The sequence below is a fragment of the Monodon monoceros genome, unplaced genomic scaffold (genome assembly GCF_005190385.1).
Source record: "Monodon monoceros isolate NGI ecotype Baffin Bay Population unplaced genomic scaffold, NGI_Narwhal_1 Super_Scaffold_22, whole genome shotgun sequence".
Lineage (NCBI taxonomy): Eukaryota > Metazoa > Chordata > Mammalia > Artiodactyla > Monodontidae > Monodon > Monodon monoceros.
In genome coordinates this window covers 35,888,192-35,915,330 of record NW_021703779.1, presented here as the reverse complement: position 1 = coordinate 35,915,330, position 27,139 = coordinate 35,888,192, and the positions used below count along the sequence as shown (strand labels likewise).

The following is a 27,139-nucleotide window of genomic DNA, read 5'->3' as shown; positions in this document are numbered from 1 at the left end:
CCACAACAGTGAGAGGCCCGCGTACTGCGATGAAGAGTGGCCCCCGCTTGCCACAACTAGAGAAAGCCCTTGCACAGAAACGAAGACCCAACACAGCCAAAAATTAATTAATTAATTAATTAAAGTACCCTTAACTAAAAAAAAAAAATCATGTGGACTTAACTTGTCTTTAACGACGAAAGTCTTTATGGAATGTGCCAGAAGGACATTGTCTCATTTGTGACGATTTTACGTTGAAAATTCTGAGGTTTTAGCAGAAACTGGATGCTCTCACTGCATTTGTTCCTTGTAGGTACTGTTTGATACTCAGGCTCCATTGAATGCCATCAACAAACTGCCCACTGTGCCGATGTTGGGCTTGACCCAGAGAACCAACACTGCCTACCAGTGCTTCTCCATCCTGCCGCAGTCGTCCACCCACATCAGACTGGCCTTCAGGAACATGTATTGCATTGATATATACTGCCGGAGTCGAGGCGTTGTGGCAATACGCGATGGGGCCTATAGTCTTTTTGATAATAGCAAGTTAGTTGAAGGTTTTTATCCTGCACCAGGACTCAAGGTAATGGACTTCAGTGTTTACAGCATTAGTAAACATAAATGTGATCTCTAAAACAGTTCCTTCGAGGGGGAAATAACGGGGGGGAAAAGCAACAAATTCCTGTTTAAATTTAATGAGTAGCCATGTTAATTCATCATCTCTGCAACTTCATTCTGAAGGAGCTAGAACTTCTGGTAAAGTGCTGTGCCTAGGTATATGAAATGATAAGATGTCCTTCCTTTTATTTCCTTACCGTGTAATGAGTGAAGATACTAAAGAGAGTCCTATTTGCTCTTTGGAGCTTCAAGGAACTTTAAAAGTAGTCTTTATCAGTGAATGTTGAAAAGCTTTGTTCATCAGTTCAGCTGTGATACTTTTTTTAAAATGTAGGGTCTTGGGCCACAACCCCTGGAGATTTTGGTATGACAGCTCAGTTGTATGTTCTTACAGTTTAGAGTCAAATAGTTCCAAATGGCCTGTTTTGAAAATTAGTCCCAGTCTTGCCAGTTTCCTACTCTGTTTTCAACTCTTATACAGTATAGCTCATTCTCTTGGTATTTACATCCTTACCTCTAAATAGCATGCTTTCATTGCTCTTTGCTGACTTCTTCGTTGAGGGCGTTATCTGACTCTCGTAATGGAAGATGAGGATTTAATTCTTTTTTAGTTCTTTCTTATATGCCCCTTCCCCTTTTCAGGCTGCTCCCAGTACCGATTCATCTTCTTTCTTTCCTCCAACCTTTTGATATGGTTAGGTAGCAATTTAGGTAATTTTTCAGTGTTCACATTATTATGAGTATTTAACACTATTCTACCAAGCTTACTATGATTACTTTTCCTTTCTTGCTCAGCATTTATTTTCCTTGGAACTATTAATTAACTTTTTTGTTTCTTAGCTCTCTCTGTACTTATCACTAACTCAACCTTAAAGTCTCCCATATATGTAACTCTCCCCTCAGTACGTTCACAAATCATATACCTTACCAGTTTCATCTTGAAGACATCTCTTCCACAGTCCTCTGAACTCCAGTCTGAAATGGTAGCGCTCCAGACCTTTGGCCCAGTTTTGATTTAGGAATCTGCAGAAGGGTGGTGAAGCAGGAGATTCCTTCACTTCTCTCCTGTGTTGCATGCCCTGTGGCTTGGACCCCACGTCTTGTTCTTGGTTTACTTCATTGTTTTGGTGGAATACTTTCTATGTAGCTCCCTGGGAGAAGATACACAGTAGGTTAATTTGAGACCTTGTATTGTCGGAAAGCATCTTTAGTTTAGCGTCATCTAGTTGAGAGAGCGGCTAGGTGTAGAATTCTAGGTTGCAGTCATTTTCTGTAAGAATTTTGAAGGCATTGCTCCATTGTGCCCTAGCTTCTGTTGTGACCATTGAGACATTTCATCCTGTTCCAGTTCTTGAACCTTATGTGACTAAGTGGACTCTTTCAGTCTGGAAACTTACATCCTTTTCTTGTGGGGAATTTCCTTGTGCTCTTCCTCGAGTCTTTTCCTTTGTGTTCACTGTTAGCTCTTTCTGCTACCCCTGCTATTCTGAAGTTGGGCATCCTGGACTTATCCTCTAATTTTCTTATCTTTTCTGTTTTTTATCTCTTTGTTTCTGGGAGATTTCCTTTTTTTGTTTTTTTCCAATCCTTCTATTTTTCATTTCCATCAAGAATTTTTTTTTTGCCATCTTTTAAAAAATTTCCGAGAGCTCTTTTTGATTCTGAAAGTTCATTTTATGACGTCCTGTTCTGTATGGCTGCATTACCTTCTCTTGCCTCTTCCTACATAATCTCCATTTCATCCGCCTTTTTTTGTTTTCATCTCTTTCATATTAGTAGTTTTCAAATATTAAGTGATTCTTAACTCTGTGCTTTTATTTAAAGGTGACACTTGCTGACTGTAATCTTCACTGCAGGATGATCTGCTTGGGCCATTTCATTGGGTAACTCCCAATGTCAGTAGCTTCAGGTCTTTTTGTTGGGCCAGTGTGAGTACCAAGAGAAGAGTATCAAGACTCTGCATAGCCGTTGTGCATCTGGCTCCCAATATTTGGCAAGTCAAATAAGAGAAGGAAACTAGTATTCTCAGCATTCAGTATGTAAACTTTAATCTCTATTTTTAGTATGGTACCCCTGCTGTCAATTGATCCTAGAGGTCCCCCCCCCACCCCCAATCAGAGACCTTCCACCTGGGTGGTAAAGGTCAGCCTAACTCAGTGGGAGTGCCAGAGGCTCTGGAGGGTTTCACTACTGTCTTTAAGACGTTTCACCCAGTCCTCTGCTCTTAGTCTGTTTCATTTCCATTTCCAGGGGTATCTGATGCTGCCAGTTCCTGTGTATCTTGGAGATCTGGATGGAAATAGCTTTGCTTCTTGGCTTTCCCCACTGCTTGCTTAAGAAGAAACTTCCTCACATCAGATAGTTCAGTTACCACTCAACCATCTGCTCTGCAACCTCCTAGAATTTATTGCTATTTCTCTCTTGTCCCATTCTTTTTGTCTTGGTGACTTACTGCTTAAAAAAATTTTTTTAGGAGCTTCAGTGGGGTGTTGAGAGAAGATGAAATGTGTGTTGTGAATAATCTATTATCTTTAATTAGAAATCAGACTTTGTACCTTTAAAAGCTTTTCAGTAATTCTGATAAGCTTGTAATCTATATTTTTGAAGATTGGGAAGGTGGAGCATATTAAAGAGAATCTGGGACTTCCCTGGTGGTGCAGTGGTTAAGAATCCGCCTGCCAATGCAGGGGACACGGGTCCGAGCCCTGGTCCAGGAAGATCCCACATGCCGTGGAGCAGCTAAGCCCATGCGCCACAACTAATGAGCCTGCACTCTAAAGCCCGCGACCCACAACTACTGAGCCCACGTGCCACAACTACTGAAGCCTGTGCACCTAGAGCCCGTGCTCCACAACAAGAGAAGCCACCGCAATGAGAAGCCCGCGCACCGCAACGAAGAGTAGTCCCCACTCACCGCAACTAGAGAAAGCCTGCACGCAGCAACAAAGACCCGACGCAGCCAAAAATAAATAAATAAATAAATGAAATTTATATTAAAAAGAAAAGAGGGGCTTCCCTGGTGGCGCAGTGGTTGAGAGTCCGCCTGCCCGTGCAGGGGACACGGGTTCATGTCCCGGTCCAGGAGGATCCCACATGCCGCGGAGCGGCTGGGCCCGTGGGCCATGGCCGCTGGGCCTGCACGTCCAGAGCCCGTGCTCTGCAACGGGAGAGGCCGCAGTGGTGAGAGGCCCGCGTATCGCAAAAAAAAAAAAAAAAAAAGAGAATCTGCTCTTGAGACACAAATTCTGGTAGCCTTGCTTAATTTTAGATGACATAACCTATAAAACAAGACTGTCCCACTCTTGATGTTTAAGATTAAGTCACATAAAATAAAAAGGGAAAAGGTGGCTTAGTTTCTTTATTCAGCTTTCCTCTTTCATATTTTCTGGCTTAAAAAGTGAGAACGCTCACTAAATAGGAAGTTTTCCAAGTCATTGAAGTTACTTATATGCCTACCATACAACTTTTTATTCTTTTCCACGTTTTTGATTCAGAAATTAATAAGAAAATATTTTGGCCAGGGTGAACTTCTTTCTTCAACTTTTTGCTCACATAATAACATTTTAACTTAGATATTATTTTTATTGTTGTGTTTAACTTTTCCTCAATTTTCCCCCTTTCTTCAAATTGATCACTCTCTCTTCTAGGTTGGCCTAACAATAGTGGCCATGTGTCAAACTTACATTTCAGATAATGGACATAATATGTTTCTTTCTGTTAACACATTCTCAGTGATTAAGAATATCTTACTAAAATTAGGTAAAATAATCTAAATTTTACCTGTTTATATCCATAGACATTCCTGAATATGTTTGTTGACAGCAATCAGGATGCTCGAAGAAGGTCTGTAAATGAGGATGATAATCCCCCTTCTCCCATTGGAGGAGATATGATGGATTCTTTAATCTCACAACTCCAGCCACCACCCCAGCAACAGGTGATGTCTAGCTGACATTCCAAACGGTGTCATATTTGTGTTACTTAACAGGTTCCATAGGTGGCTCTGCTTCTTTGCTGAAAGGCAAGGAGGTCCTTGGTGGACCCGAGATGCCCAAGGAATTCATATGAAGAAATAGTGACAGAGGGAGACAGGAGGAGGCTTCTAGTGATGGGAAGTAAACAGTACCAGAAACAGCATTAACTTCAGACTCCCGCACTTAAAATAATGTCAGGTGATCACCCATGTGGTCACAAAAGATGATGTCCAAATGGCCAGTAAGCACAGAAAAGGTGAACAGTGTCATCTGGCGTCACAGAATTATACATTAAAGCCACAATGAGATAATACCCCATACCCACAGAAATGTCTTTAAGGAAAAAAAAAATTGATAGTCCTTGCCAACATTTGGTATTAGGACCATCTGAAACTCTCATTTACTACTGGAAGGTGTATAAAATGGTACAGCTGCCTTGCAGTGGTGTTTAGCATTATTCCAGAGTGCTAAGGCTGAACATTATGCATGCCTATGATTTAACAGTTCTACCTTGGGTATATATGCAACAGAAATGCAGCCAAAAAACACAGGAATGTTCATAGCAGCATTATTTATGCAAAAAATTGTAAACAACCCAAATATCCGGCAGCAGTAGAATGAGTGAGTAAACGGGGGTATATTCATACAGTGGAATACTTTACAGAAATGAAAAAAGCTATTTCTGCATGCAACGAAATGATGAATTTCACTGACGTAATGTTGAACAAAAGAAGCCGGACACTAATGAGTACATTCAGTATTTATATGAGATGCAAAAAACAGGCAAAGCCAAGCTTGAGTGATGGAAGTCAGAGTTTGGGGAGGCGATAGAGACTTGGAAGGTGCGTGAGGGAGGCCTCTGGGGTTCTGGTAATGTCCTTCAGTATCTTGATCTATGTGGCAGTTACATTTATAGAAACTCATCAGACTGCACATTTAAGAGTCGTGTGCTTTACTGTATGTGATTCATACCTCAAGTTAAAAAAATAGACTAGGAAGAATTACATTGTCATTACTGGAGATGAAGGTGAAGGTGAGTAGAGATCAGGCTGAACTACCGTATTTCGCTGACTCTAAAACTCCACCAAATGCATTGTTTTTATGTACTGCCCGAAACAACACTGCCAGTTCAACTACGACATGCCATGAATTGGAAGACACACACTGATTTCAGAGATGTTAAAATATGGGGGAAATTTATCTTAGAATCAGTCAAATGGTAGATAAATAATATAGATAAGTCAGTTATATGGTAGATAAAATGAGCAAAAAACATCTTGGGGGCTATAAGCAGTGGTAGTGCAAGGTCAGGAATGAGAACGTTGCTATTTTTAAAACATTTTGAAAGGAAGTTTTTTAAAACTTGCATTATTGATGTGAATTTTGGGCATTTTCATACCTCACCTTTCCTATTTGGTAACCAGTGATGTGTGTAAATGTTAACACTGTAGCTCTTTATTGGGGAAAGCCACACTCACATAATCTGCATGGTTGGCCATTTTACCAACATGGAATTTTCTTCTTTTCAGCCATTTCCAAAGCAGCCAGGATCATCAGGCGCTTATCCTCTAACGTCGCCCCCTGCATCTTATCACAGCACAGTTAGCCAGTCTCCCTCTATGATGCACACACAGTCTCCAGGTAAGACACCACTTACTCTCTTGTTGTGTTCAACTTTCAGATCCAAAATAGACAACACGCATGCACACACGCACGCACACCGTGAGAAATACTACAGATGTAGCCGTAGATGTCAGAGGGAACTGCTTTGCTAGTCCGTGGCTGGATATTTGCCATTCATTCGTTATGGCAGGGTTGTGAAATCTATGTTCGTGATTCAGGAGCACTTTTAAAAGGTTGGAGTTAAGTGGAGTTGTTGTCACCCAGAGCCAGACTCATGGCGCAACTCCAAGAATCACAACATGATCTATGTCAGAGGTCGACACACTAAGGCCTGTGGGCCACATCCTATCCACCACCTGGTCTTGTAAATAGTTTCATCGGAACACAGCCACATCCATTTATGTAGTGTCTGTGGCTGCTTTCCCGCTACGACGACCCGTTTCAGAAAAGCCCCCTTACAGAAGGAGTTGGCAGAGCCCAGGTGTATGTGAACAGTGCCCCGCCTCAGAGTCAGGCAGGCCACAACCTGCTTGTCTGAACAAGATGGCTCTGTTGGCGACCCCATGAAGTACGCTGTAAAAACTGCTGGAGAGGGACTTCCCTGGCGGTCCAGTGGCTAAGACTTCGCCTTCCGATGCACGAAAATGCAGGTTCGATCCCTGGTCGGGGAGCTAAGATCCCACATGCCTCGCGGTCAAAAAACCAACATATAAAACAGAAGCAATATTGTAACAAGTTCAATAAAGACTTTAAAAATGGTCCACATCAAAAAAAAAAAACCTTTAAAAAAAAAATTGCGGGAGAATGCCAAATTTTGACTTTTAACAGAACAATTAATTCGTTGGTTTGTCTTAAGTGGTTGCTCTGTGTCTAATGCTGCACGGTGCTGGGGATTCAGCAGTGAGCCCGATAGCAGTCCTGCTTCTCGAGCTTACCTTCTAGCAAGGAGCACTGGTATCGGATTTTTAGGGTAGATGAGCCCTTCCCTGCTCATGAGAGATGGTGGGACCCCAGGTGAAGACTTGGAAGTCATTGTCGTGTCATTGAAGGCCCCTGAACCCTGAGCTGGTGGGAGACTCAGACCCTGTGAAGCTCCGACAGTAGACAGTGTGGGAGCCTGAGGAGGAGCAGCTGGGGAGCAAGGGGGAGAACGGGAAGCGGGGTCCCAGCACCCGAGGGGAGGGAGTTTCTAGGATGTGGGTTGAGACTGGTTTCGTATAGAAGGAAGGAGAGATGATTATTTTGAAATAATTTTAGTAGCAGACAGGTACATAGTGCTTCCTGTGTGCCAAGCCCTGTTCTAAGCACTTTACCCGTTTAAGCCCTAGGCATTAAACGGGTAATGCCTAGGGATTAAACAAATTAAATGAATTCGTTTATTCCCTAGGGAATAAACGGTTAAACGAATACCGAGGCATGGAGAAGTTAAGTCACTAGTCCAGATCACACAGCTAAATATGTAAATATAATACTTAAAGGTTAATCAAGTGGATTAACATTTATTGAATATCAGTATGTTAATATTGAATTCATACTGTATTGAATTAGTACTGCATTAGGTATTAATAGAACATTAAAAATATGAAATTCTCTTACATAGTAGAGAATTTGAAAGCTGCTGGTATTGAGGTTAGTCATGGTAATGTAGCAAGTATTTTAATGTTGCACTGATAGTTTTGATAGCCATAGTCCCCACCCTTCATCGTCCTAAATTAAAGCTAGTCCTGTGGCTAAATACCATCTTCAAGCTCATGTCTCCGAGTTTTTTATAGCTCCATCTAGGCCTCTCCCCCAAACTCGAGTCCTGTCTTTTCCAGCTAACTATTCAGCATTTCTACGTAGATGTTTAGTCAACATCTGAAACTCAGCATGGCTGAAACTGAATTCCTAACACCCCCCAACCCTGCCCTGTGCTGCTTCTCCCACAGGCACTGCATCTCAGCAGGTAGCAGCTTCTTCCTTCCTTCCTGTTATTTGGGCCAAAGCTGTAGGAGTCATGTTGGACTCCTCTTTCTCTCACACCCACAGTCAGTCAGTTACCGAATACTGTCAGCTCCATCTTCAGAATTTATCCAGAATCTAACCACCTTCACCATCTCAGCCTTCACCCTTTCCCGGGTCATTAGCCATCTCTCACCTGGGTAATTGCAGTTGCCTCTAACTGGTTTCGCTGCCTCCTGCCCTGTAGTCTGTTTTTCAACAGCAGCTAGAGTGATCCTTCTGGAACAGAAGTTAGGTCATGACTCCTCTGCTCCAGACTCTGCAGTGGCCTCCCATCTCATTCAGGGTAAACCCTAAGTCCTTAGAGTGGCCTACAAGTCCCTGTGTGATCTGGGACCCTCCTCCCACCTCTCTGACCTGATCGTCTTCCGTTCCCCGCTCCCCGCCTTGCTCACGCTACTCCAGCCACACTGGCCTCCCCCTGTTATTTATAACTGCTGCTACCATTGGGGCCTTTGCACTAGCTCTTCTGATCCTTCACTTCATGTCTCAGCCCACATAGCCCCTTCTCAGAGAGGTCCCTGGTTGCTCTATATAAAGAACAGCACCCACCTCCACCACTACATGATATATCCCCCTTACCTTGCCCTGTTTTTCTCCATAGCACTTAGCATAACCTGACATATATTTGTTTGTCTTTCTCATTATACTAGAATATAAACTCCATGAGGGCAGGATTTTTTGTCTCTTGTTAACTGCTGCATCCCCAGTACCTACAGCAATGCTTGGCATGAAATTGATGTTCATGCCTACTTGTTGAATGAGTGAGTGAGTGGATAAAAAAGTACACTGGATTTTTTTTTTTAAACATCAGTCAATATAAGAGCTAGAATTTGGACCCCATGGAATTGATGTCTCTCTTTTTCCGTACTGAAATTGTTCCAGTTTTTCTTTGTGCTACTCATGGGAGCTTTACTACTTGTTTCTTTAGTCTGTAGAGAGTCTTAACTCGGGGTCCTTGGACAGGACATAATATGTGTCCTGCAAGATCATCTATAATTATTTTCCTTTATTAGGAAATCTGCATGCCGCCAGCTCCCCCAGTGGGGCTTTGAGAGCCCCATCACCAGCATCATTTGTTCCAACTCCTCCCCCTTCCTCGCATGGAATCTCAATAGGACCAGGGGCCAGTTTTGCTAGTCCACATGGTGAGTCCATACCGGAAATTGCTAGAACATAAGAGTTTGATGTGAAAGTAGTTTTTGTTAAATAAATTTTCTTTTTGCAAAATTAGCACTTGTGTATTGGGGAAATAGCGAAAGAAAGTACGTTTTTCCTGGGAATTCCCTGGTGGTCCAGTGGTTAGGACTCCGCGCTTCCACTGCAGGGGGCCCGGGTTCGGAACTAAGATCCCACGTGCCGCGGCCAAAAATAAGAATACGTTTTTCCTAATCACACAACAAAGAGATCTACCAGTTAGTCTGTCTGCTTCGCACTCTCTCTCCCCCTCACTCGGCCTGTCACGCACCCCCGCTTGCCTGCCTGCCTGCCCGCCCAAATCTCTGTTGCTCTATCTTGCTCTCTACCCATCTTCTTCTCTCCCCTTAAACACCACCCCCCCACACAAAATTGGGACCCTACCATATGTATTGTTTTGAGACTTGAATTTTTTAACTCAAAAATTCTATTTTGAATTTGTCCAAAAAGAGAAAGAATACAAGAGGTAGCCAGTGAGGTGTTTCCTTTCGAGTCCACCAACCGCCTAGTTCTTCCTCCCAAAGGCATTTAGTGCTACTGATTTCTCGTGCATCCTTGGAGGGATGTCTTATGCGGATTGTTCTTCCCCCTTTCTTTTACACACATGGCAGCATACTGCACACCGTATTCGGTGCCTTACATTCGTCACTTAACTGTATCATGAATCCCGTGCCAAATCTGAACATAAAGAGCTTCCTCAGGTTTTACAGCTGTGTAGCATCTGTGATTTTCCTCTTTACTATTAATATTTGCAGGAATATTTCTGTCAGTAAAAACTACATCATCATACTAAATGGCTTCATAGGATCCCCTTGTCTGGGCATACCATGATTTAACCGTTCTCTTATTACGATACGTTTAGAATGTTTCTATTTTTTCACAACTGAAAATGGTGTCTTCTCTGCTCGCAGGATTATTTTCTTAGGTAAGTTCCTAGAAGTGGAATTGCTGTCTCAAAGGGTTTGAGAAATTCTAAAGCTTTTGAAACATACTGCAAATTGCTCACCTAAAAGGCCGTACCAATTTCCTCTAGTATTGTACAAGAATGTCTGTTTTCCTGCATCATTGCCAACAAGGGGTATTGTGATTTTTTAAAATCTTGGTCCTTTTGATAGGTAAAAACTGGCATATTACTGTTCGATGTGTGGTTTTTTGATTATTAGTGAAGTTGAGCTTTTTTTTTATGTTCATTAGTCTTTCGTGTTTCTTATTTTACACCTGCCAGTTTATATCCTTTGCCTATATTCTTGTGTTTTTTTCTTACCGATTTGTAAGATTTCTAAGTAAGGAACATTTATTCTCTGATATATGGTAGAAGTATTTTCTCATTTTGTCATTTGGTTACAAAGAGGTGTAAATAAGTTAAAAGTATCTGCAGGGTGAAATTTAAATATCAGATTGTTCAGGAGGTCACTGCTTTCAAAATTTGATTCTTGGTGCATTTCTTAGTCACTGTACCCTTTACTAAATAAAGAAAATGGAAAGTTCCCTCTCTTCAGCCTTCTCTGAGTAGAATGAAAACATAATTTGTCAGGGTTAGTTTAAAAATATAAGATTTCTACCCTTAAAGGAGCTTTGAGATTTTTTTGCTTAATATTTTCAAACACAGTGTTTGTTATATAGTGTAAAGTAGATTGTTACATATTACACATCTTGAAGCTTGTGTAAAGGTAAATTTTATCCTTTCTCAGTATTTTTTTATCTTCCTAATTTTTTTATCATGTTCAAAAGTACAAAAACTACACCAAATAGAGATTCAAATGTGCCATGTGCATCAGGCTTCAGTGAAATAGCTTACTGAAAGACAAAATATCACCACGTGGGGTTTAAGCACTTGAATGCTGTCAGCTATCTAATAGCTTTTCAGCTATTAAAATATAGGTTTTGAAAACCATTTGTTTACTTGTTTACAGGAACCCTGGACCCTAGTTCTCCATACACTATGGTGTCACCAAGTGGACGAGCAGGGAACTGGCCAGGGTCTCCTCAAGTGTCTGGCCCCTCACCAGCAACACGCATGCCTGGGATGTCACCAGCCAACCCATCACTACACTCTCCAGTTCCAGATGCTTCTCATTCCCCTCGAGCTGGAACAAGTGAGTGTCATCGACACTTTTATGTTAGCTTTTAGAATAACATAAACGACCTGTTTTAATCATTCTATCCTCATCCTCACGTTTGAAAGTCATGACTTAATAAGGATACTCAGTAACTTAAACTTTTATCCATTTAGTAAATTAGTTGTAACAGTAGTTAAATTTGTAAAAGTCGGGTAAAATGTAAGAAAGGAGAATGTCTCCTCCAGAAGTCTTCTGAGGTAAATCCTGTACCTCTGTTACGACTACTAACTTAGCTGCACTACTAGACCTTAAAAGATACCTAAAGGTAACTGACAAGGTTATGCAAATTAACACAGAAAAGAAGAATTGTACACATATGTTCATTAGCTTTTGCCATGTGACTTTTAGTGGCTTAAAACAACAATCATGTGTTCGCTCGCTGTTCTGCAGATTGGCAATTTGGGCTGAGCCCAGCTGGGTCATTCTTCCAGGCTCTGCTGGGCTCACTCATGCATCTGTGGTCAGCTCCTGGGTTGGCTGGGGCCTGGCTTCTCTCTGCTTCTTGTGGTCTCATACTTGACCATGGGCTTGCTCACCTGGGGCTAGACAGAATTCCAAGAGAGTCAGTAAAAGCCTAGGCCTGCAGCTGGCACTGTGTCATTTCCACTGCATTCTGTAGGCCACAGCAAGTCACAAGGCCAGCCCAGATCCCAAGTAAAGAAGTAGACCCCACTCCTTGAAGGAACTGCTGCAAAGTCACACTGCAAGGGACCTGGCTGCAGGGAGGAGAATAACTGTAAGGAAACTAATATGTGATTGTTAACACCACAGGGAGTAACGGAAACAGTATGGATTGCTATAGAAAAGTAAAGGTGTTTAATAAAAGCAAAACAGGGAACGACGAGATTGTGTGTATTTGTAAAAAAAAAAATGACGTTTTCCTTCCCAAAAGGTTCCCAAACGATGCCCACAAACATGCCTCCACCTCGTAAACTACCTCAGCGCTCCTGGGCGGCCTCCATCCCTACCATCCTCACTCACAGTGCCTTGAATATTTTACTGCTGCCCTCTCCAACGCCAGGCCTCGTGCCCGGCCTAGCAGGTAGTTACCTTTGTTCTCCGCTTGAGAGATTCCTTGGATCCGTCATCATGAGACGACACCTTCAAAGAATTATTCAACAAGAAACGGTACGTGGGTACCTGCTGAATTCCTAAGTGGTGATTGTCAAAGCAGGTGCTAAGTTGCTTCCTAGAGTAGGATCTGAACTGAAGTGCTATTCCCTCACCTCCTTTAACCAGCCTGTTAGCATTATGTTTTGCCCTCCACCCTAGCATTAAAAATGGATCCACTATTTTCTTTTCCATTCTTACATTAACAAATTCCTTCACTTATAATTTGCCATACTGTGGCTATCATGGACCTAGAGATAGGTCCCCACGATACCGTAGAACAAGTGCACCCAGGATCTGACTTGGTAGAGAATAGCATACGAGGAACTATTTGCCCTCTGGAATGCTTCTGCAGGCAGGCTGAATCGGAATCTGTGATCGTGAAATTATTTATGATCACAAGGATGGGAGCTACTTTTTAAATACACGAGCGATTGGGGGTTTCCATGGCGGTCCAGTGGCTAAGACGTGCTTCCAGTGCACAGGGCCTGGGTTCGATCCCTAGTCAGGGAACTAGATCCTACATGCTGCAACTAAGGCCTGGCACAGCCAGAATAAATAAATAAATAAGTATTTTTAAAAAACACATGAGCAACTGAATTGACTTAAAACTCTTATAGAAAAAGACTTCTATCCTGTGGTGATACCCTTAGGAGACAGTTCAGAGTTGAGAGCACCAGTTCTATAGTCAGGCTACCCCAGTTTGTAGCCAGGCCATGCCACTGGCTGGTACGAGCTTCGGCACATTTCTTCACCTTTTTTGATAATAGTAGATAGTAGTATCTACCTAACTCACAACAGTTGTGGAAATTTGAGATAACTTCATATAGAACCTTTACATAATGTTTTGGTATTGAGTTACATATTATTTATAATAGTTATTATTGATATTTATGTTAATGAGGTAGTCAGAATGGTGAATGTTTAAAATAGCCTCACCACAGATGGCACCAAGCTATTTTGCAACCTTTATATTCAAATATGAAAGAAAGAAAAGTTTTAACGTAAGTTGAAATAAATTAGCATTCAAAAGTAATCATCAGACCTGTGATCTAGCCTCACCTCTGCCACTGAAAAGCCATGGAAGCTTTCAGCCCTTTGAACCTCATTTCGCTCATCTGCGTAGTCGGCATATTAGGCTAGTGCAGAGGTCAGTAAACTACGGGCCTGGAGGCCAAGTCCTGCCCTCCACCTGTTTTTGGAAAGTTTCATTGGAACACAGCCACACGCATTCAATTGCATATTGTCTATGGGTGGTTGCGGCAGAGATCATAGAACCTAAAATATTTACCAGCCCCTGGACTAGCATATCGTCCCAGTCCAGATCTAACATTTTGTAATTGAACTCTTTATTCTTTTTTCCTACTGGATCTTTTTTAAAAAACTTACTGTGGACAATTTTAAGCATATACAAAAGTAGAGAGAATTATATAATAAACCTGTCTGTTCTTATCACCCACCTTCAACACAGTGAACTCACACTAACATTGTTTCACCTATAACTCCTCCTCCCAGATTGTTTGACAGCAAATTCCTGACATCATTTCATCCATAGTTTCTTTATCATCAGGATTTCTAATTGGTGTCCAGATTTCCCAAGTTGTCACAGGTTTTACCATCTGAATCAAAATCCATACATGTTCTTAAGTCCTTTCTAAACAATAGGTTCCCCCTCCATTTCTCAGTAGATAATGTATTTGTTGAAGAAGCCATATCATTTGTCCTGTGGAGTTTCTCAGTCTGGATCTTGCTGATCGCATCCCTTTGGAATCATCTAACATGTTCTTTTGACCTCCATATTTCTGTAATATTGATCAACCCTGTGGATCTGACTACTGAATTCAGGCTCAAGTTGGTTGTGGTTTTGATAGGTGGTGTTATGTTCTTCCATCAAGAGACACATAATGTCTGATTGCCTCTCTTTGCTATATGGTTAGCAATTGCTGGTGCCCAGTGCCTAGATACCTTTTTGTGGAACAGGTACCAACTTAGTTGTTTTCCTTTTGAAACATTTCTCTAGTTAACATTTCCATTTTCCCTTTGACTTACATATTATTTCACATGTTAATTTGATGCATGCTTCTTGTTTTTCAGCTACAGCTGATAAATTCCAATGAACCTGGAGTGATCATGTTTAAGACTGATGCGCTGAAATGCAGAGTAGCCCTTAGTCCCAAAACCAACCAAACACTTCAGCTAAAAGTGACACCCGAAAATGCAGGACAGTGGAAACCTGATGAACTTCAAGTTTTAGAGAAATTCTTTGAAACAAGAGTATGTGTTTCTTAATGCATAATTTTAATACAGTCAGTGAAACAGAGGAGTCACGGTAGAATGAAGAGTAACTTAACTTGCTTTATTTATCCTTGTAGGTTGCAGGACCGCCATTTAAAGCCAATACATTAATAGCTTTCACCAAGCTGTTAGGAGCTCCTACACACATCCTCAGGGACTGTGTGCATATTATGAAGCTAGAGTTGGTAAGTTACAGTGACACACAGACTTTTCTAGCCAGGTCGGTCTGAGGAGGTTGGAGTTGGTGGGAACAGTATATGTTGGTTTTCACCCATTTATGTTATGTACTTCATTTTTCTCTTGCATCCTTAATTTTTAACTTAAATTTTATTTGTCTTCGGGTAGGTAACACAATCCTCTTACATCTTTTGAATTTAGAACAAGGTGATACAGTGGGAAATTTCACATCCATCCCTATCCAGCCATCTAGTCCTCCTCCCCACAGGCAATCCAAGTTATCAGTGGCTTCTGTCTTATAAAAAGATACATTTAATATACTCTTCCTACTCCCAGATCATGAAATAATCCTCCCGTGGCTTCTCCTAATACTGTTACGGAATCATTTTGTAAACTACTTATATATTTGATCCATTTAAAATATATCTTGGGGTCAAAGGGTGAGGTATGGGTCCAATTTTTTCAGATGCCCCCAACTGCCCTAATACCATTTATTGAAAAATCTGTCCTTTCTGTGGAGATTTTTTTTTTTTTTTTTTACATCTTTACTTGATTACTGTAGCTTTGTAGTATAGTCTGAAGTCAGGGAGCCTGATTCCTCCGGCTCCGTTTTTCGTTCTCAAGATTGCTTTGGCTGTTCGGGGTCTTTTGTGTTTCCATACAAATTGTGAACTTTTTTGTTCTAGTTCTGTGAAAAATGCCAGTGGTAGTTTGATAGGGATTGCATTGAATCTGTAGGCTGCTTTGGGTAGTAGAGTCATTTTCACAGTGTTGATCCTTCCAATCCAAGAACATGGTATATCTCTCCATCTATTTGTATCATCTTTAATTTCTTTCATCAGTGTCTTATAATTTTCTGCATACAGGTCTTTTTTTCTTGATGAGTCTGGCTAATGGTTTATCAATTTTGTTTATCTTCTCAAAGAACCAGCTTTTAGTTTTATTGATCTTTGCTATCGTTTCCTTCATTTCTTTTTCATTCACTTCTGATCTCCTCTTTATGATTTCTTTCCTTCTGTTAACTTTGGGGTGTTTTTGTTCTTCTTTCTCTAATTGCTTTCGGTTCAAGGTTAGGTTGTTTATTCGAGATGTTTCCTGTTTCTTAAGGTAGGATTGTACTGCTATAAACTTCCCTCTTAGAACTGCTTTTGCTGCGTCCCATAGGTTTTGGGTCATCGTGTCTCCACTGTCAGGTTTTGGGTCATCGTGTCTCCACTGTCATTTGTTTCTAGGTATTTTTTGATTTCCTCTTTGATTTCTTCAGTGATCACTTCGTTATTAAGTAGTGTATTGTTTAGCTTCCATGTGTTTGTATTTTTTACAGATCTTTTCCTGTAATTGATATCTAGTCTCATAGCGTTGTGGTCAGAAAAGATACTTGATACAATTTCAGTTTTCTTAAATGTTACCAGGGCTTGATTTGTGACCCAAGATATGATCTATCCTGGAGAATGTTCCATGAGCACTTGAGAAAAATGTGTATTCTGTTGTTTTTGGATGGAATGTCCTATAAATATCAATTAAGTCCATCTTGTTTAATGTATCATTTACAGCTTGTGTTTCCTTATTTATTTTCATTTTGGATGATCTGTCCATTGGTGAAAGTGGGGTGTTAAAGTCCCCTACTATGAATGTGTTACTGTCGATTTCCCCTTTTATGGCTGTTAGTATTTGCCTTATGTATTGAGGTGCTCCTATGTCGGGTGCATAAATATTTACAATTGTTGTATCTTCTTCTTGGATCGATCCCTTGATCATTATGTAGTGTCCTTCTTCGTTTCTTCTAATAGTCCTTATTTTATAGTCTATTTTGTCTGATATGAGAATTGCTACTCCAGCTTTCTTTTGGTTTCCATTTGCATGGAATATCTTTTTCCATCCCCTCACTTTCAGTCTGTATGTGTCTCTAGGTCTGAAGTGGGTCTCTTGTAGACAGCATATATGTGGGTCTTGTTTTTGTATCCATTCAGCCAGTCTGTGTCTTTTGGTGGGAGCATTTAATCCATTTACATTTAAGGTAATTATCGGTATGTATGCTCCTATTCCCCTTTTCTTAATTGCTTTCGGTTCGTTATTGTAGGTCTTTTCCTTCTCTTGTGTTTCTTGCCTAGAGAAGATCCTTTAGCATTTGTTGTAAAGCTGGTTTGGTGGCGCTGAACTCTCTCAGCTTTTGCTTGTCTGTAAAGGCTTTAATTTCTCCATCAAATCTGAATGAGATCCTTGCTGGGTAGAGTAATCTTGCTTGTAGGTTTTTCTCCTTCATCACTTTAAATATGTCCTGCCAGTCCCTTCTGGCTTGCAGAGTTTCTGCTGAAAGATCAGCTGTTAACCTTATGGGGATTCCCTTGTGTGTTATTGGTTGTTTTTCCCTTGCTGCTTTTAATATGTTTTCTTTGTATTTAATTTTTGACAGTTTGATTAATAGGTGTCTTGGCGTATTTCTCCTTGGATTTGTCTTGTATGGGACTCTCTGTGCTTCCTGAACTTGATTGAGTATTTCCTTTCCCATATTAGGGAAGTTTTCAACTATAATCTCTTCAAATATTTTCTCAGTCCCTTTCTTTTTCTCTTCTTCTTCTGGAACCCCCATAATTCGAATGTTGGTGCGTTTAAAGTTGTCCCAGAGGTCTCTGAGACTGTCCTCAGTTCTTTTCATTCTTTTTTCTTTATTCTGCTCTGCAGTAGTTATTTCCACTATTTTATCTTCCAGGTCACTTATCCGTTCTTCTGCCTGAGTTATTCTGCTATTGATCCCTTCTAGAGTATTTTTAATTTCATTTATTGTGTTGTTCATCATTGCTTGTTTCATCTTTAGTTCTTCTAGGTCCTTGTTAAATGTTTCTTGCATGTTGTCCATTCTATTTCCAAGATTTTGGATCATCTTTGCTATCATTATTCTGAATTCTTTTTCAGGTAGACTGCCTCTTTCCTCTTCATTTGTTAGGTCTGGTGGGTTTTTATCTTGCTCCTTCATCTGCTGTGTGTTTTTCTGTCTTCTCATTTTGCTTATCTTACTGTGTTTGGGGTCTCCTTTGTGCAGGCTGCAGGTTCGTAGTTCCCGTTGTTTTTGGTGTCTGTCCCCAGTGGCTAAAGTTGGTTCAGTGGGTTGTGTAGGCTTCCTGGTGGAGGGGACTAGTGCCTGTGTTCTGGTGGATGAGGCTGGATCTTGTCTTTCTGGTGGGCAGGTCCACCTTTGGTGGTGTGTTTTGGGGTGTCTGTGGGCTTATTATGATCGTAGGCAGCCTCTCTGCTAATGGGTGGGGTTGTGTTCCTGTCTTGCTAGTTGTTTGGCATGGGGTGTCCAGCACTGTAGCTTGCTGGTCGTTGAGTAAGGCTGTGTGTTGGTGTTGAGATGGAGATCTCTGGGAGATTTTCGTCATTTGATATGACGTGGAGCTGGGAGGTCTCTTGCGGACCAGTGTCCTGAAGTTGTCTCTTCCACGTCAGAGGCACAGCGCTGACTCCTGCCTGCAGCACCAAGAGCCTTTCATCCACATGGCTCAGAATAAAATGGAGAAAAAGTAGAAAGGAAGAAACGAAGAAAGAAAGAGGATAAAATAAAATAATATAAAATAAAATAAAGTTATTAAAATAAAAAATAATTAAGAAATTTTTTTTTAAGTAAAACAGTGAAAAAAAATACGGACGCACAGAACCTTAGGACAAATGGTGAAAGCAAAGCTATACAGACAGGGCTTCCCTGCTGGCGCAGTGGTTGAGAGTCCGCCTGCTGATGTAGGGGACACAGGTTCGTGCCCTGGTCTGGGAAGATCCCACATGCCGTGGAGCGGTTGGGCCCGTGAGCCATGGCCGCTGAGCCTGCGCGTCCGGAGCCTGTGCTCCGCAAAGGGAAAGGCCACAACAGTGAGAGGCCCGCGTACCGCAAAAAAAAAAAAAAAAAAAAAAGCTATACAGACAAAATCTCACACGGAAGCATACACATACACACTCACCAAAAGAGGAAAAGTGGAAAAAATAATAAATCTTGCTCTCCAAGTCCATCTCCTGAATTTGCAATGATTCATTGTCTATTCAGGTATTCCACAGATGCAGGGTACATCAAGTTGATTGTGGAGATTTAATCCGCTGCTCCTGAGGCTGCTGGGAGAGATTTCCCTTTCTCTTCTTCCTTCGCACAGCTCCCAGGGGCTCAGCTTTGGATTTGGTCCCGCCTCTGCGTGTAGGTCGCCTGAGGGCGTCTGTTCTTTGCTCAGACAGGACGAGGTTAAAGGAGCAGCTGATTCAGGGGCTGTGGCTCACTCAGGCCGGGGGGGGGGGGGCGGGGGGGGCGGGGGGGGGGGTACAGGCGCCGGGCGGGCGAGCCTTCGGCAGCGGAGGCCGGCGTGACGTTGCACCAGCCTGACGTGTGCCGTGCGTTCTCCCGGGGGAAGTTGTCCCTGGATCACGGGACCCTGGCAGTGGTGGGCTGCACTGGCTCCCCAGAAGGCGGGTGTGGAGAGTGACGTGTGCTCGCACACAGGCTTCTTGGTGGCGGCAGCAGCGGCCTTAGCGTCTCATGCCCGTTTCCGGGGTCCGCGCTGATCACTGCGGCTCGCGCCCGTCTCTGGAGCTCCTTTAATCAGGGCTCTTAATCCCCTTTCCTCGCGCACCAGGAAACAAAGAGGCAAGAAAAAGTCTCTGGCCTCTTCGGCAGCTCCAGACTTTTTCCCGGACTCCCTCCCGGCTAGCCGTGGCGCACTAGCCCCCTTCAGGCTGTGTTCACGCCGCCAACCCCAGTCCTCTCCCTGTGCGCCACCGAAACCCGAGCCTCAGCTCCCAGCCCCGCCCGCCCCGGCGGGTGAGCAGACAAGCCTCTCGGGCTGATGATTGATTGCCGGTCGGCACCAATCCTCTGTGCGGGAATCTCCCCGCTTTGCCCCCCCCTCCCCCCGCACCCCTGTGGCTGCGCTCTCCTCCGCGGCTCCGAAGCTCCCGCCCTCCGCCACCGGCAGTCTCCGCCCGCGAAGGGGCTTCCTAGTGTGTGGAAGCCCTTCCTCCTTCACAGCTCCCTCCCACTGGTGCAGGTCCCTTCCCTATTCTTTTGTCTCTGTTTTTTCTTTTTTCTTTTGCCCTACCCAGGTACGTGGGGGGTTTCTTGCCTTTTGGGAGGTCTGAGGTCTTCTGCCAGCGTTCAGTAGGTATTCTGTAGGAGTTGTTCCACGTGTAGATGTGTTTCTGATGTATCTGTCGGGAGGAAGGTGATCTCCGCGTCTTACTCTTCCGCCATCTTCCCCCTCTCTCCCTCTGGGGAGGTTTTTAAATGCCTCTTCTTTCCTGTGAAAGTATACAGTTATATAGCTGGAATCCAGATGGCAGCTAATTTTATTTTTCCAGTCTTGCAGTAGGCCTTTCATTTTAATGTTTCTGGCATTGCTTTGGGTAATTCCAAATACCTCATTCCTTTTTTCAGTTGGTGTTTTATTATTAATATTGGGACGGCAGTGTTCTTTTGCTAGTAGTCTCAGCATTTGGCTTCTGCTCTGATAGACTATAGGAAACATTATTTATGTTTAAAAAATCCATTTGAGTTTTTAAAGGAGTAAATATTTATGTCACTAAAAAAGCTCCAGTAGATATAGTTTAAAATTATTAATGCAGTTTGACTAGTTTGTTTTAGGGAAGGAGTTGGAAATGAGACTGAGAAGTCTAGATTGGTACCAGTTAAGCGCCTTGAATGCCATTGTTGGTCCTTGGGGGGTGAGGGGGGCAGCATGGATCACTGCATGTCACTGAGCATTTGCCAGCTAGATTAGAACCATGCTGTAGGACATTTGTCTGGCAGTGGTGTAAGGATGGATTGGGAGAGGCAGCCAATGGAAGGGACCGTTAGGGGGGCCCCGGGAGAAGTAACGGAGCCCTGAGCTCAGTGGCATCAGTGAAAATAGAGAGGAGGGAACAGGTGTCAGAGACACCGAGGAAGGAGAACCCGCAGGCCTTGGGAATTAATGAAGTGGGAGGGAAGGAAGGTGAACATATCATATAAATCCAGAGCTGACTCTTCAGTTAGGACCTTCACATGTATATTTCCTTTGAGAAAAGGCAGGTTATCAACTTTATGATCTACTGATAACTGAGTATAAAATTCCATCTAACCTTTCAGGCTCCTACACTAGAATATAATTTTAAATGTTCATATGACTTTATCATAATTTTTTTTCTTTTCAAAACAGTTTCCTGACCAGGCAACACAGCTAAAATGGAACGTTCAGTTTTGCCTGACGATCCCTCCCAGTGCACCGCCAATTGCACCTCCTGGGACACCTGCTGTGGTGCTGAAATCCAAAATGCTATTTTTTGTAAGTACCACCTGGCGTGCACAGGTGTTTGTGTGTGTATGTGTGTGTGTATATATGGGTGCAGGTGCGCAGAGCTTCTGAGGGAGACTCCATTTGAGGATAACAGAGCATCTTTTGGGTACCTACAGAAATTACCTGTTGCTGCCAAATATAGGCCCAGATCCCTCAATTGTCAGTTTAGACCTCACATAATCTTGGTTCCTTTAGTAAGGAATATATTGAACTAGGTAATTGTGTGACACAGTTGCATCTTAATCATAATATTTAGTCATTTGTCACTTTTCTTGTTCTATTTAATTTTCTTTTACTTGTATCTTAATCTGACAGTAGAGTAAATGATAGTACTTTTGATACATTTACATAAATATTTTGTTTTCTTACTGTTTTTATTCTCTTTTGTTTGTGTTGTGTCTACAGCTTCAGCTAACTCAGAAAACATCGGTCCCTCCCCAAGAACCTGTTAGTATTATAGTTCCAATCATTTATGACATGGCTTCAGGTACCACCCAGCAGGCAGACATTCCCAGACAGCAGAACTCTTCTGTTGCTGCTCCCATGATGGTCAGCAACATTCTGAAGAGGTTTGCAGAGATGAACCCACCACGACAAGGTACATGACAAGTAGATGAATTTTTATTGCATATATGTTATAAACGTTCTTTTGAGAGATCCCCCTTCTCCCCTCTGCTCCCTCCTTACCCACCTTGCCCCCCAGTCCTAGTAGTAGAGCTCTGGTTGCTGTGGCCCTCTTAATGTCTGCCTGTCGCTTTCTTCCTTTCTCACTGGTTCTTCAGTTTTTGTCCATGTCTCTGCTGCCTGGACTTTATTTTTGTTAGTGATTTACTATTGGGACTGACCCAGTTGCTAATGCCGGAAGCTTGTATTTATAGCACACGTTGCCACAAAGCCCTAGGTTAGGATGATAGAATTTTCCATGGCTGTGAATTCCTGCCCCACCATCGATACCTGCCACTCTGTACATCACCAAGTTGAAATGCATGTTGGTTTCTCCTATTTCATGGTTCAGTCATGAATAGAATAATATCACTCAAACTTCTGTATCTTCTAAATGTTTTGTGAAGAATAAAAGCTGATACAAATGGCATCACTGCTCTTTGGGCTTCTTATATAAGTGTTAGGCGGGTGCAAGTGAACCTTTTCACCAAGTGCACAATGAAGCTCTCAAACTGAACATTTTCGAAGAGACCAGAATGATTCTGGTAGATAAACAAGGTCCCTTCAATACCGGAGTAGCCTATGCTTAACACGGAACTTCTGGCAGTGCTAAATTTTTTACTATAAAACATAAAGCTCAGCAAAGAGCACTTCTCTTCCATTCTGCTTATGTCTGACATTAAGGAAATTAAATTAAAATTTGCTTATTTCTAATATTAAGGAAGTCCTCTGTATCTTTCTGTTTAGAATAGTATGATAACCGAATTAATTTTTTAAATGAGGGAAAGTTGTTCTCTGAAACATTTTTTAGGTACCACAGTGTCACAATTTTACTAGACACAGGAATCATGGGAGAAATTATATTTTCAGCTGTTTGTTGCCCCATATTGTATACATAGACAAGTTCTCACCTACATATAGTTTATAAGGAACACACTGGGCAGTAGAGAAGGGTGTGCTTCTTTTGTTGTAATGCTTCTTCCACTTCTTACAATTTTCTGCTTTCATCCTTTGACTTCTCTTCTTTCAGCTCAGAATAGGTCCTTCAGAATCAAAGTTTAAAGCTATCAGCATTTTCCAAGTAGCAGTTCAGTGTAACTTGGATAATAAACACCATTCCTTCGCAAGCAGATGACTATCATTATTATGTCTCATGGAATTTAAAATTTAAAGGAAAGAATGTTTGATCCTGTTGGGATCGAGCAAGTTTTTCTCCCTATCAATAACGAAAATGTGTTTTTTAAAAAAATAAAAAGTTGTAACTTCTTTTATTTAAGAAATTGTTGCGATATTTTGGAAGTATATTTCTTTTTTTCTTTTATTTGACCTTAGACTGGTTAAACCTTTGGATTTTTCTTTCTGTACCTTAATTTTCCAGTAGTTGGAGAGAAGGTTGCAGTGACTTGCGCAGGATCACTGCACATCCTGCCCTTTGCCGGAAGGCCATTATTCAACTGAGGTCTTCACTTCCTTCGCTCTCAGCCACTGTAGCGTTAGGCCATGCTCTAGGGAAAGGACCCGGTTTGGGGTTTCTAATATTTACAACTGGTTTTGGTTTATTGTATTGAAATATTTGAGATACGTGTGTGTGTGTGTGTGTGTGTGTGTGTGTGTGTGTATGTATGTACACATACACACACACACACACACACACACAATAAGTAAGAGGCAGGGTATTTCGTTCTTTGAGCAAAGGGGAAATTGAGAGGATGAATCATTAACTTTAGCCACCCCTCCCCTCCTCCCAAACTCATCACTTCCTCCCCGGTGAAGGAGGAATCATTTTATTTTTGTATTAATTGATTTTAACGTTGAACTCCAGAAGTTGATCAATTCCTGGAAATTTGAGGGAGACTCCAATAGATGTCATAGACCTGCACTGTCCAGTATAACTGCCACTCTTCACATGTGGCTATTTAAATTTATTTAAAATCAAATAAAATGTAAAATTCAGTTCCTCAGTCACACTGGCTGTATTACAAGTATTCAGTAGCCACAGCACACAAAGAGAATATTTCTGTCATCACAGAAGGTTCTATCAGTGCTGTCGTAGACATTTTTATCTGGCCTTTAATGCAACATCAGAAGGACACGATTGATGTTGTTAACTAATATATAAATATAAAATTAGATCTTGCATTAGATTCAAGAAAAGGTCGTCAGGAGCCTTGAAGTCCGACTTCAAAGTCTTATCCAATGCTCCAGTGTTTCTGTAGAGAAACTCTAGGCATATTGTCTTAAATTCAGATCTAACTGGGAGTTGCCCAAAATGTCTTCATGATGAAAAAAACAAAACCCAAACCAAGTATCATCTGACACTTAACGCTTAATCCCCTATAATCCGTGCAGTTAAAATCTAGTCTTTTGTTTTGGTCTTTAAAGTTCTTGCTAATCTTAGACTTAATTACCCCTACCCCCACCGGTGTGTTAACATCATCTTTCCTGTATTGCGAATAGCTAATGACCATTTTTCTCTGTTGCAGGTGAATGCACAATATTTGCAGCTGTTCGTGATTTAATGGCTAATCTTACACTGCCCCCTGGTGGGCGTCCATAGACACTATTGTTTTTAAACCAGGAAGGCTGACAAAAGAGACAAAACAACAAAAAAAAAAAATCTGAATTCAGCCTTCAGTTTAAAAAAGCAAAAGGACTTTTTTGACTTTAAGAGCTGAATATTCTAAAGTGGCAAAAATTTTCAGGGTGCACTTCTTTCATCAAAAAGACCATCAAACTTTTGTATAGTGAACTTGTATAGTGTGTTTAAATGGGACACGTTTCAAACTAGGTAATACGTCAGTGTCCGTTTGCCAGTAATAGATTTAATATTCTGTTTTATACTATAAAATCATGGAAATGCCAAACTTGTTTATTTAATTGTTTTCTTATGTTTTGGGTGTAATAGTCCTTTTTTGGGTTTTGTTTTTTAAGGCAGGTCTGTCATTTTTGAATACTGTAAAACTGTGATAAACTTTATATTGAAGCTGTATTTTAATATGACCGCTTTGAATCCTTACATGAAAATGTTCTGGGAGTTGTTATAAACACATCCCAAAGAAGCAATATTTAATAAAACTAGGTTAAAAAAAGTGACCCTCACTTGTGTGTATATCAGCTCTGTAGACTTCTCAGGGCCTCCCTTCATCTTTAACCTGGTGGGGCCAGTAATTAATTTCTAATAATACATGTCTGAAATTTGACCAAAACATCTTCTTTGTTTCAAGGTTAATTTATTTTCCTTAAACATTCCTAATTTGACTGGTGGTTAACATTTAGGACCTTGGTTGTCTTTCAGTGTAGGATTTGGGTAAAAAAGAAAGAACCCAATCTTTGAGAACAAACAGTGAGTAGTTCATATTGATCAAGGATCCCAGATACTGCAGTCATTCTCTGTTGAGGATGTGGGAACTTTTCTGTTAGGCAAATTTAGTTTACAGGATACTTCTGCATATAGCATTAATTAGGAAACCAAGAACTTGAATGCTCTACCCTTGCATGAAATTTCTGTGACGTTTCTTTGTCTTGATTAACTTCTCCCCCTTGCCTTCCCCACCAGAACTGGGGTGGTTCTAAACAATCCCAATTTAATTTATTGTCAACAAAATGATGAAATGTTTTACCTGGAAGAAGCCTGGTGCAGTGCACTCACTTGGAAGAATCCAAGACCCAGGGTCTGTCCGGGGTCAAATGGAGTTTCTGTTACACATCTCAGCAGAGTTTCTGTTTGGAGCACTGTGCTGTCTCTCCCAGTCCGTCGGGAACTTTTTTAAGCTTCAAAGAACATGATCTAAAGCACAGGTCTTCTGGAGACTTGATGTTATTTGGGAAAGTTTTTTAAAATGGTAATACCATGCTGAGTTATCTGATCACTGTTGTACTTGTTCTCCATGAAATTTTAGATGCTTTATCTAATTCTACTTTAAGATGATTTAATTGAGCTTCTGTGACTATCAACTGCCAAATTCTAGTTTCAAGCATCTCATTGCAGTTAATATCTGTTCTCAACTTTGCTTGATTCTCCATTCATTTCTGGTCAGAACTGAGGCCTTCTTTGCCTTTCTTCTATGTCTTATTTCTGCCTTCATCTCCTGCTTCTCACCCAACTCTGCCACTATGCAGAAGCAGGTGACTACACTTTTATCCTTCCCTTAACTTACCTTTTATCCTTCTGTTTTTGGTTCACCTTACAATGGTAATCACATCAGTTTGGCAGTCTGAGATGTCTTTTATCAAGGGTCAGCCCTTTCCTATTTGGAGCTGAATCCTTTCTTTCATGTAGAAATCTACATGTATATACAAGAAATGTATTTTTATCTGCAGGATAATATTGTCTCAAATAATTTTATTAATAGAGTTAAATTTTCAGGCATTTTCCCTTTTAAGTGTGGTTTTGAAATATTAATTGCATTTTTAAACATGATACAGTCAGTGGATACTTTGTTCCTTATTATAAGTCATCTCTGAATGCATTGTGCAAATCAAAAGATAGAATTCAGTGAACAGAATTTGCTTTTGATGCTTATGAAGAGAAAACCCATGGATGTGAATTTTGATATCACGCTTGATACTTGGAATTGATGCATACTTTATTACAGCTTGAAAACACTGAGCATTTGAATCTTAGGTTTCATCACAAACTATGTCTTTTGCCTCTTCTGTTAACCGAGTTCAATCAAAGGGACTGTATGCCCATAGGGATTTTGCCTAATGGGTGGTTTGGGTCTGTAGTGTGTTTCAATGTGACTTTAGAAATTTCAGTAATAAATAAAATTCATACAAGTTTCAGAGAACTACCAACTCTCTAGTTAATTTTCATGAAGATCTTTTGGCTAGTAGTCTGGTTTATTATTAGCTTAACCTTGAAGAAATTGGTCCTGATTTGCCACATTCTTTTTTCCATCTGCCGAAATGAGGACTCCGCGCTTCCAATGCAGGGAGCCGCGGGTTCAATCCCTGGTCGGGGAACTAAGATCCCACGTGCCGCGGCGCGGCCAAAAGATTAAAAAAACCAGAATGTATTAGAAGTATTTTCAGAATTAGAGAGGAAGAAAGCGAGAACTTTAACAGAACATAT

General features: G+C 41.3%; 1 protein-coding gene across 4 annotated transcripts in view; it reads left to right on the top strand.

The window, feature by feature from the left end:
- The window catches only part of MED14 (mediator complex subunit 14), a 76,731-nt gene extending 49,878 nt beyond the window's left edge, over positions 1-26,853 (top strand). For 2 of the 4 annotated variants that reach the window (XM_029240384.1, XM_029240386.1), the window contains exons 21-31: positions 293-562; positions 4,394-4,534; positions 6,101-6,212; positions 9,212-9,343; positions 11,306-11,488; positions 12,405-12,640; positions 14,717-14,896; positions 14,995-15,102; positions 21,265-21,390; positions 21,808-22,000; positions 24,549-25,154. In XM_029240384.1, the coding sequence (XP_029096217.1) occupies positions 293-562; positions 4,394-4,534; positions 6,101-6,212; positions 9,212-9,343; positions 11,306-11,488; positions 12,405-12,640; positions 14,717-14,896; positions 14,995-15,102; positions 21,265-21,390; positions 21,808-22,000; positions 24,549-24,622 (1,755 nt within the window). In that variant the 3' untranslated portion in view covers positions 24,623-25,154. Of the gene's footprint in view, positions 1-292; positions 563-4,393; positions 4,535-6,100; positions 6,213-9,211; positions 9,344-11,305; positions 11,489-12,131; positions 12,641-14,716; positions 14,897-14,994; positions 15,103-21,264; positions 21,391-21,807; positions 22,001-24,548 lie in introns of those variants that run through there. The other 2 variants (XM_029240385.1, XM_029240387.1) reach the window with 2 other exon arrangements.
- The last annotated feature ends 286 nt before the right edge of the window (positions 26,854-27,139 follow it).